This window comes from Peromyscus leucopus, chromosome 5, assembly GCF_004664715.2.
Source record: "Peromyscus leucopus breed LL Stock chromosome 5, UCI_PerLeu_2.1, whole genome shotgun sequence".
Classification (NCBI taxonomy): Eukaryota; Metazoa; Chordata; class Mammalia; order Rodentia; family Cricetidae; genus Peromyscus; species Peromyscus leucopus.
The window spans coordinates 22,858,854-22,875,538 of record NC_051067.1 but is presented as its reverse complement, the minus strand read 5'-3'; the positions used below and the strand labels follow the sequence as shown (position 1 = coordinate 22,875,538).

Genomic DNA, 16,685 nt, shown 5'->3' with positions numbered 1-16,685 from the left:
TTGGGCTATTTGGAAAGGAGGCATTTGAGCTTAGCTCCTGCATTTGCAGCCAATCAGCTCCAGAAGCTCTGCCTCCCTCCTCCCTGCCCCTCCCCACCTCCACTTGTCAATGATCTGACCCTGCTTTCCTTCTTTCCTTCTTCCACAAAGGTGGAGATCCACTGAGTATGAGATTCCAGACACATGCCTGCCTAGGTAGTTTTCTCAGGACTACCTCACCTTCCACAGCGGTGCTTCTCGATCTGTGGGTCTCAACCCCTTGAGGTCAAATACCAGATGTTTACAATTCACAACAGTAGCAAAATTAGTTATGAAGTAGCAGCAAAATAGTTTTATGGTTGGAGGTCACGACAACATGAGGAACTGTATTAAAGGGTATCACATTAGGAAAGTTGAGAACCACTGTTCTAGAGCATTCCCTTCAGTTGTTTGTTTTGTTTTTTAAGACAGGGTCTCACTATGTAATCCAGGCTAACCTCAAACTCAAGGAGATCCTCCTGCCTCCACCTCCAGAATTCTGGGATTTTGGACAAGTATCACCATGCCTGACCAGCATTTGCTTCTGGATTCACTCTAGTTGTCAACAACGTAAGTGAACACCCCGAGAATGTGGTAGAACTATCAACTCTCTTATATTCTAAACACTGTATTTCTACTGAGAGAACCAATTCCGTTTCCCTGCTTGCTTCTAGTCAACAGTAATTCCTCTGTGGTAAGCAGAAGGGTCAGAAAAATGAATCGAGGCCGTGGCTTATCATGGAAGATATGGATATGCTTTTCTAGGGTAGTGTATTTTAATCTACCATAGAGTTAAAATGCTACATCCAGATCCAAAGCTAGGAACCAAATCCCCAAGGAAGAAACAGCCTCTAAGAGAAGCAATGGAGTTACAGGGGAACTCTCTCGTTGTCATTCGCTTGATGGATGTGAGTAAAATGTGTGTCTATCACCCCTGCCCCACACCTAATCCTAATTAGATCCATTGGAAGGAAGAATGTTAGGGGAGAGTTTGAAACTCAGGGAAACGGAATTGGTTCTCTCAATAGAAAAACAGTGTTTAGAATATAAGAGAGTTGATAGTTCTACCACATTCTTGGGGTGTTCACTTACGTTGCCCAGAGTAACCATCTCATCAGATGAGTCGGGTGCCCCTGAAATGCACTAATACTTGTAGGATTTCCTTTCCTTTCCACATTTTCACTGGTGAAGAAAGATTAATTTTCCCATGTTAGCTATTTAGAGCTGTCAGGACCCTACTTTCTATATTTTGTTAATTTAAGACAAGGTATCAAAAACTCCTAATTCCAGAATTACTGTCACTTATGTCCTCATTTTATATAGGACACACATATGACTGATAACGTAACACCAAATGAAAGTGGCCATGGTTTGTTCACACTGGGTGTAATACAGGCTACCAGTGCATTCAAGTCCCTCCTCTGTAAGACAGGCATTGTTGGTGACAAGTAAGGTAAGTGAGGCTTAGGCAAGGAAACCACACTACTCCATTCACAGCAAAAAGCTACTATTGTCTGCAGGAATGCCAATTCTCACCACCCTTCCATGTGTGGTTTTTTGGGACAGTCTGAAATTGAGTATTTGTGAGATGGTCACCTGAGCTACAGAGGACACAGCATGGCACACCATGTGTCAATGCAAAGAACAGGCGTGGCTATGGCTTTCACATGAAGAGCACACTCTTGGGGGAAACAACCTGAGTGGTCCCTTCGCTCTCTGTGAGATGAAAAAAAACATCTCACAACAGCATGGCTGGAATATTAAATAATTGCATGTTTGTAAAGCCATCTATGACAGCTCAAGACACAAAGTTGGTACAGAAGAGACCTGAACTAAGTGTTCTGCATTTTCAAATCCCAGTGTGGAGCACACTGCCTCTGCCCTACAACTCCCCTGCCACCTTAATTGAATACTAAAAGGAGTGACATTACAGAAAAGGAATATCCTTTAAGTAACCTGTCTCAAAAGTGATGACCTTTCATGGTGTGTGTGTGTGTGTGTGTGTGTGTGTGTGTGTGTGTGTGTATGAGTATGTTGTGGCATGTGCCTGCCATGGAGCTGTGTGGAGGTCAGAAGACAACTCTACAGAGTCAGTTTTCTCCTCCCACCTTACATGGGTTCTAGGGATTAAACTCAGGTCATCAAGGTTGTGTGGCAAGTGAGTGCTTTTACCTTCTGAGTCCTCAACAGTGATGGCCTGATGGCCTTCTTCTTTTTTTTTTTTGGTTTTTTTCGAGACAGGGTTTCTCTGTGTAGCTTTGCGCCTTTCCTGGAGCTCACTTGGTAGCCCAGGCTGGCCTCGAACTCACAGAGATCTGCCTGTCTCTGCCTCCTGAGTGCTGGGATTAAAGGCATGTGCCACCACTGCCTGGCCAGTGATGGCCTTCTTAATTAAAAGGGAAATGCAGTGGTTTAATAAGGAGAAGCAAGCATTCCAGTTGAAGTGTTTTGTTGTTTTATCTTTTGGTGCTGGCCTCAAATCCAGGGCCCTGTGCCTGGTAGGTAAGTGTTCTACCACTAAGACACATTCCCAATTCTCCAGGTGAACTGGAGAAGGCAGGCCTAAGTGTCTCAAAACCAACACTGAGTGGAAAAGTTCATTGTGGAAGAGAAAGGAGAGAGGACATGACTCCCTGACATGAGTTCAAAGTTGTAAAGCACAAATATTGATGCCATGCAGTTTGAGCACAAAAGTTCTCCTTTTTCCATGACATTTCTCTCCACAGCTTACCTCAGTTTCCCTGTCAGTAACCAACTCCCCTCACGCTGTGGAAATGAGTGCCAACAAGGACGGCTCTTATTGCTGAGAAGATGGGATTAGTTGCTTGTGTATCTGGTCACTCACTTTCCATATAGGGAACAATCAGCTTATATTTTCCCACTGTTGACCACATCTTTCAGTTTCTAAAATGTCCCTTCAGATGTTGATTTGGCCAAGAGACCAGACTAGGGTCTAAGGAAACAAAAGTCAGTTTCCTGGCCTGTGACTCACCCTTCTTGGATACGCTCATATGGAGCTGACCTTGGACCTCAGGCACTAACACAGATCCCAAATTTAAACTTGGCAATGTCTAAATTTAAATTTTAACTTGGCAGAAAGATACAAATGTATTAAAATGTAGAAAATAAAATATGTCAGGGTTGGGGTGATAGTTCAGCCAGTAAAGTGACCAGGTGTGGTAGTCCCATTTGTAATCCCAGCACTAGGGAGGCAAGACAGGCAGATCCCTGGAACTTGCTGGTCAGCCATACTAGCCTGCTTGGTGTGTTCCAGGTCAGTGAGAGACATATCTCAAAAATCAAGACCATATCTCAAAAACAGCTCCTTGAGGAACAATACTTGAAGTCGATCTCTGACCTCCACACATGCATGCACACATGTGCATATGCATGCATGCATACACAAAAAATATATCTCATGCATGTGCTTAAATTCAGTCATATTTGCTTCAAATCTCTCAACATTAATTCAGCAATTGTTTGAGTCTCTGATAGGCTAAACATGAAGATAAGAACACAGTAATGAAGCAGTGAATTCACAGTAATGATTTCCTTTTGCTCAACTCCTCAGCCTGGGTCCCTGTGACAGACAGACCTGATGTGACAGTCACAAAGAGCAGCTGTGTGCTTTTGGAGGCTTTACACACTCTGTATAGGTCATCTACTTGTTTCTGTAGCTTGTTATGTTATTCAGGATTTGATGGCATCTGTTCACAGTGAAACCTACAATCTAGTTCATTCATCCACAGGCTGCATTTTACCATAGGAATCTAACACATTACTTATTTCCTGATGGATAGTTTAGTTATAATTTTCTGTTATTACAAAAATGATGCTTTATAAAAATCTCTAGTACCCATAAGTAAAAGTTTCTATGGGGAAAAATCTAGTTGTGAAATTGCTATGCTGTTTAGGAAATGCATTTTTTAAATTTTTTGTGAAACCTACCACACTACTCTATAATATTTGTGAAATTTGCCACTGTCTGTTTTTAATCTTTGTCAAGTTCATGGGTAGGAAGTGGTATCAGTTTGCATTTCCACATTACTGCCAGAGTTGTGCGTGTCTTTACACATTTTATCAGCATACTACAAAAGCCTCCTCTTCAGTGAGCTGTTATTTCCATGACCATCACCCCATGCTTCTCATGGTTGCTTGGCCTCTTGCTTCAAAGTCATCGTGTGTCCTGCATGCTACCTTTTTGTTATGTTCACTGCAATCCCTTCTAGCTATCCTCATTTTTTAAAGTTTGGCCTATGGTATCTCCTCATCCATGCCAAGAACATTCTACCATTGACCTATAGTTCCAGCCTAAACATCATATATTATGTTCTGTGCCAAGAAATTACCCATACCATACCCTCTATTTGCCAATAGTTTTAACGTTTCATTTTTCTTTAGCCTTTTAAAGATCTAGAATTCACAGTGTCAGGGGGAGACCTGATTGTCTCAGCACAGTTCCATGTTCTGGACACTACTCTTATTAAGACCAACACCTGCCCATCTTTCCCCTTCTGCTTGCCTCATTTGGTTGTCTATTTGGAACTTTCCATGCCGCTAGGACAAAACCAAGGATGCTCCTTCCTGTGATCCTCATGACCAGAAGTCAGGTCGATTTGTCACCATGCTGGAGATGTCCCCATTCCTGTGCTTCGGCTTGGCCGTGGCTGTGGATGTATGCACTTGTCTACCTGCTTCTTACTGGAGGTCTGAGCCATGAAGGCACTTGAAGGCCCTAAGAAAAGTTTCCCAGCAAGCCATTAAAACCACAGAATTTTGTTTCCCAAGTGGCTGCATAAACTAATTCTCACATCTCTACACAATTTGCTTCCAAAGTGTTGAAAAGTAGAAAAGACTAAGTTGGGTCTGTACAGTGCACAAAAATCTAATGTAAACTATTTTTCTTTCATGTACATCAAGTCTCAGGAATTTCAAATATCATACATTTCCACAATACATAAACATGCCACAAATGACTGCAAAGTGTACAGTTTTCAAGGTATCCCTTCTGCTAGTGAGCTGGCCTACGTTAACACTTTGTTTAGGAAAGGAGTTTGCTAACACAAAGGTAAAGTACTCAGATTAACTTCTGGAAGGAAAAGTGCTGACAACATTCCTCCGTGAAGACTTTTTTCATTTTATTTTTGTAAGTCCATTAAAATATTGGACATCTATGTTACACATACACATAATTACAATTTAAAAACCTAAAAGGGGGCTGAAGAGACAGCTTCATAGTTAAAAAGAATGTGTACTACCCTTGCAAAGACTCAAGTCCAGTTCCCAGCACCCACATCAGGAGGCTCACATCTACTGCAACTCCAGCTCCAGAGGATCCAATGCCCTCTTCTGGGCTCTTTGAGTGACTGCACACATGCACATACCCCTTCCCATCTCCATACACACATACACATAATTTAAATTTTTAATGAATAAAATCAAATATTGAATGTTCCAAATGGCTAAAGTGACAGTTAAGTTTTGGTGCAGTGATTTTTGTTTATTTTTGTTTTTTACTACACTTTCCTCAAACTAATATATTCTTTTGAAATGACTTAAACTAAGGAATCACTATTGCAGAATGTAAGAAGTCTAGAACCAAGTGGCACGCCCCAAATAAATATATTATAATGTTTGCATATGAACATGCAACACTTGGTTCTACATTACTCAAAGTAGTGTGTATATTATTTTCTGTTACTAAAAGTCCAATTACTACAAAAACAATTCTCTGTGAAGAACTCCACCAAATAAAATGCCAAAAAAAAAAATGACTCATGAGTAAAAGTATTCTTTAAATACCTCTTCTCTAATGATACATTGTTTTAAAAAAAATGCCCAATTCCTAGTCACACTAACAAGCTTCCCTCTGTCTACAGCATGCCCGCTGTCTCATCCTGCTCTACAGTTTTATCCATAGGACATCTACCTTCTCATATGCTATTTGTTAGAGTCTTTATGTAGAGTCCACATTTATTGTCTGGTCCCCTTCTATGTACCACAAACATGAACTGACATACCTACCATGTAAATAAATATGAAGCAAATAATTATCATAAGTATTTGTCACATAAATGGATTCCAAGGAAATAGCATCTAGTGGAAAACAGTATTAAAGTCGTTGAAGGAATTCAGAATTTCTTTACAAATATGTTAAATCAAGCCAGGTGTGTGGCACATGCTTGGAATCCAAGCACTTGGGAGGTGATGGCAGGAGGGTCTGGTGTTCAAGGTCACTCCCTCAACTACCTTGTGAGTTTAAGGTCAGCCTGGACTAGTCTGTCTCAAAAATAAAGCAAACAAATACGCTAAGTGCCCCCTTCTCTGCCTCCTTCAAGACACTCTCTGTTTTAGGGAAAGGTCAGTTTGAGAGCTTTTATTTATTTAGGTTTTTTGAGACAGGGTTTCTCTGTGTAGCTTTGTGCCTGTCCTGGAACTCGCTCTGTAGCCCAGGCTGGCCTTGAACTCACAGAGATTCACCTGCTCTGCCTCCCGAGTGCTGGGATTAAAGGTGTGTGCCACCACTGCCGGGCCTCAGTTTGAGAACTTTTAATGCAATGTTTGTCAAGCAAACAAACTGAATAATTAATATAAATAAACAAACTCCTCATCAGGGTCACGAGAAAAGCAGATAGACACGACACCACAAGCAATGGTCTGGAGAAGACAAGAAACACAGACATGAAGGGAGTTTGAGTCCCCGGTCCACCACTTGCTTGTTACAAATTACAAAATCCAGGTTTCAGGATTCCCCTGCCTCTAGCAAGCAGGGCTACTTTAGCACTTGTTTTTACGATTCTGAATTTATAACTAGACTCTTGAGTCTTGGTATCCTCAAACACCGGAAAGCTACAAATCTGTTTATCAAACAGTATTCTCCGTGTCGTGTGTCTCCTATTGTGGTCTGGAATCAGCAGTAGAGATGGCAGGGGAAATGCTCACTCTTACAGACTGGGTGGTAGAGAGATTTTTTTGTTTTTAAAGCAAGCATTAACAAGCTATCAACTAAACAGATGATGCCGGGATGTGTTTCTGTACTAACATACCAAACAAACATGTGGTGTTATATTTCACAGTTTTAGGGTTGGGGCTAATCACAAACAAGGTGTGTGCGTGTGATGCATTTTACTTGAAAGGGGGTGGATAGTCAAGCCATGGCAGACTGAGTCACTCTACCAAAAAGTGAAGCGTGAAGCGCTATGTTGGAGGGCAGTGCAGACTTTACCCAGAGACCCAGAAACTTCAGGCTGCATGGTTCAAAGTCCCCCCCAAGCCTGTTTTCCACCAGTGCCTTCCATAGTAAACTCACTCCAGCCAGGCTGGGTCCCAGCACTTGCAAACTGCATTTCCAATGATCCCGCCTAGATAACACAGTCTTTCATTCTCCACTTATTTTGTTCTCACTCATATTCTTCAATGTCTCGCCTATTTTCATTAGCTCTAAACTAATAGACAAGAGAAGCAATGCATTCTTTCTCTATAACACACAAATCCAATTATTTGCTATGCTTAGATTTAGTAACTGAAGGAATGAGGATGCATTGGGAAAGGCAGAGATGGAAGAAATATTCTTGAGTAGAGTGTTTTTAGGGGCTAAGGCCTTAGGCTAAGCACCATTAAGAAGCTCAAGTCAGGCAATTTGATGTGGGTGGTTGAGCAAATAGCTATGGCTTAATCTGATTACAGGAGGCTCTCTGGATTGCCTAAAGCTGTTATTCAAATCCATGGCAGTTTTAGAAAAGCAGGCACTTTGCTATGACATGAGAGCCTCTACAGGGAGAATCATCACTCAGTAAGAAAATGTTTTTTTTTAAAATGCACATGCACGCTGTGTTTCAGGTTTTCCTCTTTCATCAATTACTTGAATAGAATTTTTGTAGCCTCAGGGATCTGAGGATGAGCCAATGAAACCTTCCCACATTTTCATTCTTCTGGGGTGGGGGCTTGGGAAATCCTGAATGTTAAATTTAACATCCATCCTCATAGGGATGTAAGGTTCTTTTTAAATGCAAATGTGTTTAAATTAATCAAGACAGTTGAAAACCTCTCTAATTCATGCATACAGGAAGTCACAGCTGTAAAGACAGCTGTAAAGTTGGAGATGCCCAAGCTTCAGTAAGCAATCACCATCTACCCATTGGGAAGGGCTTTACATTCAGTGTCTCATCTGAGCTCGTCTTCACTATGTATTCCATTCTAGAGATGAGAATGCTGAGCTTCACATGGCTAAACAACTTGGGGGACACAGAGACCAAGGAACTGAACCCAAGAGTGTGGAACTGAAGAGAGGATTTTTAAAAACTAATGAAAACTAGTGAAAAGAATCAACATGTTATTAGCTAAGCCCCTACATAAGCCCCATGTCCAGATGCTCAGAGCCTTGGATTGGAGAGTAACTAGGTTAACCTTCCTACAGAATGCCTCTTCCTCACACAACCACCCTTCTCTACCTCCTTCAAAATCTTACCTACATCTTCCTCTCAAGTTTAGCACTCGTCCAAACCTGGCCTGATTCATCTCTCCCTGTCACAAAGCCCACAACTGTCCACGTTAAAGCATTCACTGAACTATCCTAGCATGGACTAGGCTCTGTGAAGACACGGCCTTGTCCACCAAGTGCTCCCAGGATGACGTTTCTCAAATCCTTTACCTTCTGTCGCCTTACTGGACATTTCCTCTGCCTGTGAGGCTCTAGTCAGCTCTACACATTGTCTTCCCACACACCAAAACCGACTTAGTCACAGTCCAGGTGGATCCCAACTCCTTGAGGCACACACTGAACATTTTTACAAGTACCCCTTTGGTTTCAGCTCCAGAGCACTAAGTTTCAAATTTGTGTGCACTTGATTCCTGGCATGCAGATCCCAGGCTCTCCCCTCAGGAGACAGACATTTGTAGGTTTCTTTGAAACCAGTTTTAAAAGAGTAAGTTACTCAATACAGAGAGCAGATTTTATTTTTTCAAAGAAGAGCAAACTATTCATTCCAAAGTCTGCACTGAGGACTGTTGTCCCAAAGGCTTGTTCTGCCATCGGAGGCAAGTGCTGATAAGATTAAGAGTTCTCTGCAGAAAGTCCTAACCCAGGGACTTTTCCACTCCCTTTTTAAATTGGAAGAGGAAAGAAACTTAGGAGCCAGTTAACCTAATTTGCAAAATGAACTTGACAGCGTCTAGCAACAGTGGCAGAACTTTTCAAGTGGCTGGTGGCTGAGCCTACTACTATTTAACGAGAAACGTGGCTCACAAAAGTTACTGGTTGTGGCTGCTTTGTGCTTGGCATTTGAAACAAACTTCAGGCTGTAAATTGCAAAATGACTTGTGATGAATGCCATTTCTTTTTAGGAGTCAGAACACACACACACATACACACACACACACACACACACACACACACACACACACACACACACACACACAAAGGCCAGAAGGGGGCTGAGTGTATTGACGATACAAAGAATCACAACTGCTCAGCCTCTGGAGTAGGATGTGAAAGAACCCCCTGGAACAGTTAGGATGGGGTACCCTAGCGGCATTTCTCCCGCTCAAGCTGAATTTGCCACTGACTTACCAAGGGCTATGGAATCTGATTTCTAAGCCAAGAAATCCATGGGTCTGAGTGTCCTCCCTCGGGCAGTTTAAGGAAGGCGCTAAGAACAGGAGCAGGGGGGATCAGGCACACAAGATGCTTCTTTTTCCGGAGAGGAAAGCCAGCTGAAGTGAATGCTGAAAACAGCTTGCTAGTCATGGTGTGCCCATCTCTTAGCCCAGCACTCAGGAGGCTGAGGTAGAGTGGCAAGTTCCAGGCCAGCCTGGCTTATAAAGTGAGATCCTGTCTCAAAACAGAACTGAACTGAACTGAACAAACAGTGCTTCTGCAATTAGACACATTCAACTTTAAAGGTGCAAGTTAATTTAAATCTAACTCCTTAGTGTGATGGCCAATAAGTGTTCTGACCCTGTCAACTAAATAAGGGTCTCCAAGTAGTCCTAATACCTACAGAATTCAAAGATCTCACAAATCAAGTTCTGCCTAAACACATGAAAGATACAATATAATTACATATTTAAAGCACTGCAATTAAAACCAAGTGATAAACTCTTAAGACATAAAATGTGCAAAGCTGCTGTTGTTATTTCTGGTGGTCTTAATATTACAGGCATTCTAATCAAACCAGAGACTACCTGACCCTTGAAAGCTACTCATCTACTATATGGGTGCTCCTGTTATATAAGTAACACTTGTATGTTCCAGATCTTGTGTATATGAAATGAAGCTTTAATGTTTACATATTTAATATTTAAATGTGTGTATGTATGCACACATACTCAGGTTGACTATCAAACATTTTGAGTACTGACATAATGCCACAGTAGAATATTCCATACCTGACCTCATGCTATAGTCAAAACATAAGTATATTAAAATGTGTAAAATAGCCTTTAGGCTGTATACAAGATGTGTTATGAAAAATAAATAAATTCTGTGTTTAGATTTACCTTGCTCAAGATATGTCATTGTGTTAGGATTTGTGTTTACAAATACTTAAAAATCTTGAAAAAAAAATCCAAAATCCAAGCTACCTCTGTTAAGAAGCATTTCAGAGAATGTTCAGCCCGCATAGGCATCCATATGCGTATCCATGTTTGTAACTCACGGGGTGGAAACTACATGGGACAGTTACTCGCTTTATCGTTCTGTGTATAAAAATGGGACCATACTGAAATTAAATGTTGACTTTTTATAAATGTGTAAGAAGGTCTACTCATTGGCTAGTGGATAAGGCACTATGGAGGAATGAAAAAGGTACCTCTGCATGTGACCTTGAACAAATTATCTTCTTTGACACTCAATTTTTTTACCTATGATGTAAGCTTAGTGTTGTAGGATTCACTTTCTTATGAGGGAAACTTCAAAATAGTATGTATAAAAATGCACTGAAAACCATCTAATGTTTTAGCTATAGTAAAGCCTAATTATGTTTAAATGAGTACAAATATTAAATATTCACTAATACAAAATAGTATTGCTATACTTGCAGCATGGGCAGAGGGGCTCATGTCATTCTAGGGATGTACACTGAGAATATGCTCCCTCCCACATTTGGAGTCAGAGTCTGTCACTGAATCTGGAGCTTTCCAATGCCGCTAGATTGGCTGGACAGCAAGCCCATGGATCTTCTTGTCTCTGCCCCCTCAGTACTGAGATTACAATGTTCTGCACCATGCCTAGCTTTGGATTGTTGGTTTCTATGTGGTGCCAGGAATCTGGATTCAAGTCCTCTTGCTGACCCAGCATCTCTTTACTGACCACCATCTCCCCTGCCGACAGTGTATTTAAGTTATAATTAAATGGCCAACTACCACAAATATATGTGAAGTGAAAAGCTACCAGAAAATTCATAGATCACAGCTTTGTCTATATTAAGAAAATATTCATTTTTAATTTCAGTAAAAAAGTAACACTATAAATTTCATTACGTATAAATAAGAATATAACCTGGCCTCTTTTACAAAGTACATTATTAGATACAATTACATGTTTTGATTTCAGGAAGAATTTATGATTAGATTTTGTTTTTTAAAGTAATAGTATGATCACAAATATGACTGTGAAATGCAAATGCAGCTCCAGGATGATACATAGATGATAGCTTATTAAATACAACACAGGCACAAGCCTGGCTTCCCTTTGGTAAAGCAAATGTTGCTGAATGCTATTGCATGCCACTGGCTGGAGGAATGTACTGTGTTTCTGCAAATCAAATGATTATTCCTCAATGGACTCTTACAGATAATGGAGGAAAAGCAGTGTGATGGGAATCAGGAGTTCTGGTTTTCACATGCTCAACCTGCAATAATGTTTCGTGCCTATGATATGCTAGGCAGATCCCTAGGAGGATCACCTAATAGTGAGATACATTACTGAACACAGACAACATCTGTCCTCCGGAAGTTTGAATTCAGTAAGAGACACAAAGACAAAAGACACCATTAGTAAGTATAGGATTAGAAGGGGCCACGAGCACTTGAGTGGACTGTTAGTAGTTGTACTGAGGTGTATATGGAGAAGATAGGCAGGCTCCGCTTTCAGCAGCGTGCTTATAGATCTAATCACAGTGGTGGAAGAAGACAGATCCACTACTCTGCAGGGAAGAGGCCTGGCTTGGGTCCCATCTGATGTTAACAAAATAATCATATGCAAAAGATTAACCCCACTTAGCAAGTTGGTAAACAGTGTGTCAGAGTGACCTGCCTGAGGGACAGAACCAGTGGTCATCCAGCCAGCACTGAAGCCGGGTTTCCTGACCACCTGTCCAGTGTCCTGTGTCTGTGTTGTGCCTTCTCTGCTTCTCACCAAGCATCACTCAGTGGGAGGTCACCACTGTCATGGTCATCGCTATTAATAATTGGAGCCACTGATTTTTCTTGAAAGATTAAATGAAGCTCATGTTCAATAAAGTTATAAAAATGTTTTTCAGGATCAGTTTTACTTTTTTTCTTTCTGTGGCTTATTTTCCTTTTCTTTTCTTGGATGGATCATTTTAATACCAGTCTGTCACTTAAAGTAATTATGACTCTTTGGATATTAGAAATGAACTACAAAATAGAAACCATTCTGATTTACCATGAGAAAGAACTGAGAGACGAATAGGGAGATGTGGAGCCCAATGATTCAATAACATCATTTCTCAGTAGAGGCAAGAAATTAAAAATCAAGAGACCGGGAAAAACAAAAACAGAAACCTTGTAGGAAGGGCAAACATGGCAGAAAGATTAGAGGTGAGAAAAACACTAAAAATAAAAACATTTCAAACAAAAGCCTGAGAATATTGGACAAAAAACAACATGAAAGAAAAGACTGGACCAAGAATCAGATTTCTGACACAGTCACCTAGAGAGCTGGTGGAATTACCAGCAGCCTGAGCGCAGGCTGAAAGGTGAGCACCTTTCCTTGCCTAGTGCTGGGTCTAAGGTGGCAGCGAGGCTCTCATGAGTGGAAAGGGTCTCAGAGATAAGAGATGAATTTGATGTGCCTGCTACCGAGAGCTGTTTGTCCAGTGTAATGACTTCCAAAGCATGACCAACTAAAACCCGGACAGCCACCCTGAACTGGCATGAGCTATGAGTATAAATACACTAGAATTCTGAGAAAAAAAAAATTGGAGGTTTCTTTGTTTCAGATAGAATTTCCTTTTATAGCCTAGGGAAGCCTTGAATTCACAATCCTTCTACCCCAGTCTCCTAAGTGTTGTGATTACAAGAATGCACCCCCATGCCCAGGACACACTTTGAAGATTTTGTGTGAAAAGGATGCGTAAAATTCCTTAGCTTTTTGTATTGGTTGCAAGTGGATGTAACACTCGCCTAGAGTGGGTTAAATGTTAAAATTGCTTTCCAGAGTCTCTTTTTCAAATGTGCCTACAAGAAATTCAAAGTCACATATATCCTTTATATTATATTTCTATTAGATATAATGGACTCATAAAGTACATGATCTTATTTATTCCTCCCCCAAACCTTATAATATTGTATCTTGAGACAGTCACTATTGCTCTGGCTGGCCCTATGGCTAACCCAGGTTGATCTCAAGCTCCAGGCCCTCCTACTTCAGTCCCCCCACACACTAGAATTACATGTATGCATTTCAATGTCCTGCAATAGTATCACTTTTTATGGAAGAAAATCCTGAGGTCACCTAGTTAAATGTGAGGCTGAGATTCAAACTTATGACACCAGATCACATCAACTTCAAAACAAGTCATGTTCTCAAGTCACTAAATGGTTAGATTTTAGATTTTAAATGGTGAAAGTAACAATTCATTAGAATGGTTCCTTGTCAGACTTAGTGATGACCTAATCTTATTACTCATAATTGAAAACAAAAATAGGTAAATGTGTGACTTCTGAAGTATGATGAATTACCAACAATGTTCACACAGTTTCACTTTCTTAGGCTAACAAGTCTCCACTGCAACTTCTTTCCTTGGTGAACACCTAACTCCCAACAATTCCACGCCCCCCACCAAAAAAATTAAGTGGACCACATCTAATTGTTCAACAGAGGAAAAACATCATTGACATAACCCTGAACAGAAGGAAGGTCCCTGTTTTCTGAACACAACTAAAATACATGATACAGATAGACTTAACACACTTCCAGCAATTTTTCAGACCACAGTCTTTGAACCTCCCAAACTGAAATGCATTTCATTCAACCCTTTACCAAAGAATTAAAATGTTGAGCTTACCCAGCTGGATAACTTAAAAATACATTGTGCCTGGTATGGTGGTTCCATCCTGTAATCCTAGCACTCAGGAGGTAGAGGCAGGAGGATTGAGATCTTGAAGCTAGCCTGAACTAAGAGATTCTGTCTCAAAAAAAAAAAAAAAAGAGTTCAAGAAAGAAAATCTTATTTTCTTATTTTTTGCTATAATCCTAACAGTAAAATCTCCTGCGATACAAATTGAAATAAAAAAATGAAATATAATTAATTTATGTTTAGTTCACTGGTTTTAATTTCAAAAACAAAGCTTTAATTTCTATCTGGACAAGACAAGCTGAGGACCACCAGGTGTACAATCTTAACTCCATCATTTTCAAATCTTCCATGGCAATGCATTGACAGTTTGTCTCTGATTATAATAAACACACTTCTCTAGACCAATAACAGACCACTGGCATAAATTTACACTGTGCAAATGGGAAGAAAAGAAACTGGAATAGTATTTTTTGCCATTAGACTAGTTAGCAGAGACACCTTTGACTCGGGTGTAGAAGAGTCTATCAACTGGCCCACTTACTTACCAACCCAACCCCCACCCTTTCCCCCTGTCTGCCCCAATTCTCAAAAGTGACACTGCTTGATTTGGACACAGATTTGAAAATGCTTATTGAAAAGGAGCTCAACCGATACAGAACAAAATTGTAAGACTTTTCCTTGACGTTGGCTCTTTTAAGTCAATGCCCATTGACTGCTTTATTGAGTTAAATATTCTTGGAAGCTTTCCCTAACTAAAATCTCTGGTTTACTTTGGAACAAAGATTCCGGGATGGGGTGGGGGTGGAGGCGGGGGAGACAGAGAGCCAGTTAGCGCTAAAAAAATGCTCTGTCCACTCGGATGTCAGGAGACTCGAGTGGCAGAGGAAGCATGAGGCGGCCACCAATATTCTGATCAGTGAGTCCCTCCTGTCTGAGAGTAGAGTGTGTCACCGTCCTACACGCACTTGAGATTCTCATCACCTCTGTCAAGTGTTCAGTTCTTGTAGTGATTCACTCCAAGGACACTGCTGTCTCCCACTTAGCATAGCACAAAGTACTTTCCTTTGCTGTTTTTTTTTTAAATAAATGAAATGTGTCACGCACTGTGGACAAAGACTGTTCACCAAAACTTGCATTTTGGCGATGGAGACATTCAATACACTAAATAAAGAAACAGATTATAGCATGCTGATTAATAGAGAAAACAAAATGAAGGAGGTAGGGAGAATAAGAAAGTGACGGCTGGGCTGGAATTTTAGTGCTAAGACATTCAATCAAGTAGAGAGGGTGTGGAAGAAGGGGGGCAATCTAGGGCTGCCTGGTGTCAGGTAGGGCAAGAAAAGCGACAGGCGCTTCACGAATTTAGCAAGCCCTGAAGTGGAGGCGAAAAGACAAAGACCAATGAAGACAAATGCGGATTTGAAGACAATCGCAGGACTGGCGGACTTCTTTTCTTTAGCGGGGAGGTGGTTTATTTATTTATTTATTTATTTATTTTGAGACAGGGTGTCTCACCGTGACCCAGGCTGGCCTCGAACTCGCGGCAATCCTCCTGCCTCAGCTCCTCCCCGAGGGCTGGAACCGCTGCCCGCCCCAGGACCGGCTCCCTCGGAGCCCAGCAGCACCCACGTCTCCGCCTTTGTGCCCAGGCGCCTGGCTTCGCGATGGGGGAGAGACCCTCGGCGAGCGGCTCGGGGAGAGCGTTGGGCCCCGGCTGCAGCGCCGACACGCCCCCGCGCCCCGTTACCCGCCGGCGCCCCGGGCGGGGGCCCCCGCGCCCGCACACCGCGGCCCCAACGTCCGCCGCCCGCCCGCCCGCCCGCCGGGGACGAGGCGCGCGGCCCCACTCACTCACTCACTCACCATGGCCGCGCGGCCGCGATGCGCTGTCCAGGGTAGCCGCCTTCCTCTGCGCCGCGCCGCGCGCCGCCCGCGCTAGTCACTCGCCCCCGCCCCCCCACTCCCGCCCCCGCGCGCCGCCCGCCTCCCCGCCCCCTCGGGCGCGCGCCGCGCCCGGCCCGCTCCGGGCCGTTTCCTCCGCCCCGCGCCGCTCGCCCTCGGGGGAAGCGAGACCGGGGCGCCCCCAGAGGCCTGCGCGCGCCCCCGCTCGGCGCCCGACGCGGCGCCCCCTGCCGGCCGGGCGGGGATGTGCAAGCCCAGCTGACGCCGTCCGCACGCGCCCAGGCGCAGCTCTCTGTCTCTCTCTATCCATCCACCCAGGCCCCCTGGAAAAGTCACCCGCTGCTCTCCACTCCCCACGACCCCGCCAGCCCTGGGAGGAGGGGGACCGGGCGAGGGTAGGCAGGTACGAAAGCCAGGTGATTTAAATTGGGCGCACAGGTTCGCCCGATGTAGGTGGTGTAGCTACAGAGACGGGGTATGTGCGGGCGTGAGTGGTGCTTGCCT

At 42.7% G+C, this 16,685-nt stretch overlaps 1 protein-coding gene across 1 annotated transcript in view; it reads right to left on the bottom strand.

Annotated features, from left to right (window-relative positions):
- Elovl2 (ELOVL fatty acid elongase 2) overlaps positions 1-16,199 on the bottom strand; it is a 46,089-nt gene extending 29,890 nt beyond the window's left edge. Inside the window, exon 1 of the mRNA XM_028867764.2 lies at positions 16,143-16,199. Within this exon, the coding sequence (XP_028723597.1) occupies positions 16,143-16,145 (3 nt within the window). The 5' untranslated portion in view covers positions 16,146-16,199. The remainder of the gene's footprint in view (positions 1-16,142) is intronic.
- Between the last annotated feature and the right edge of the window lie 486 nt (positions 16,200-16,685).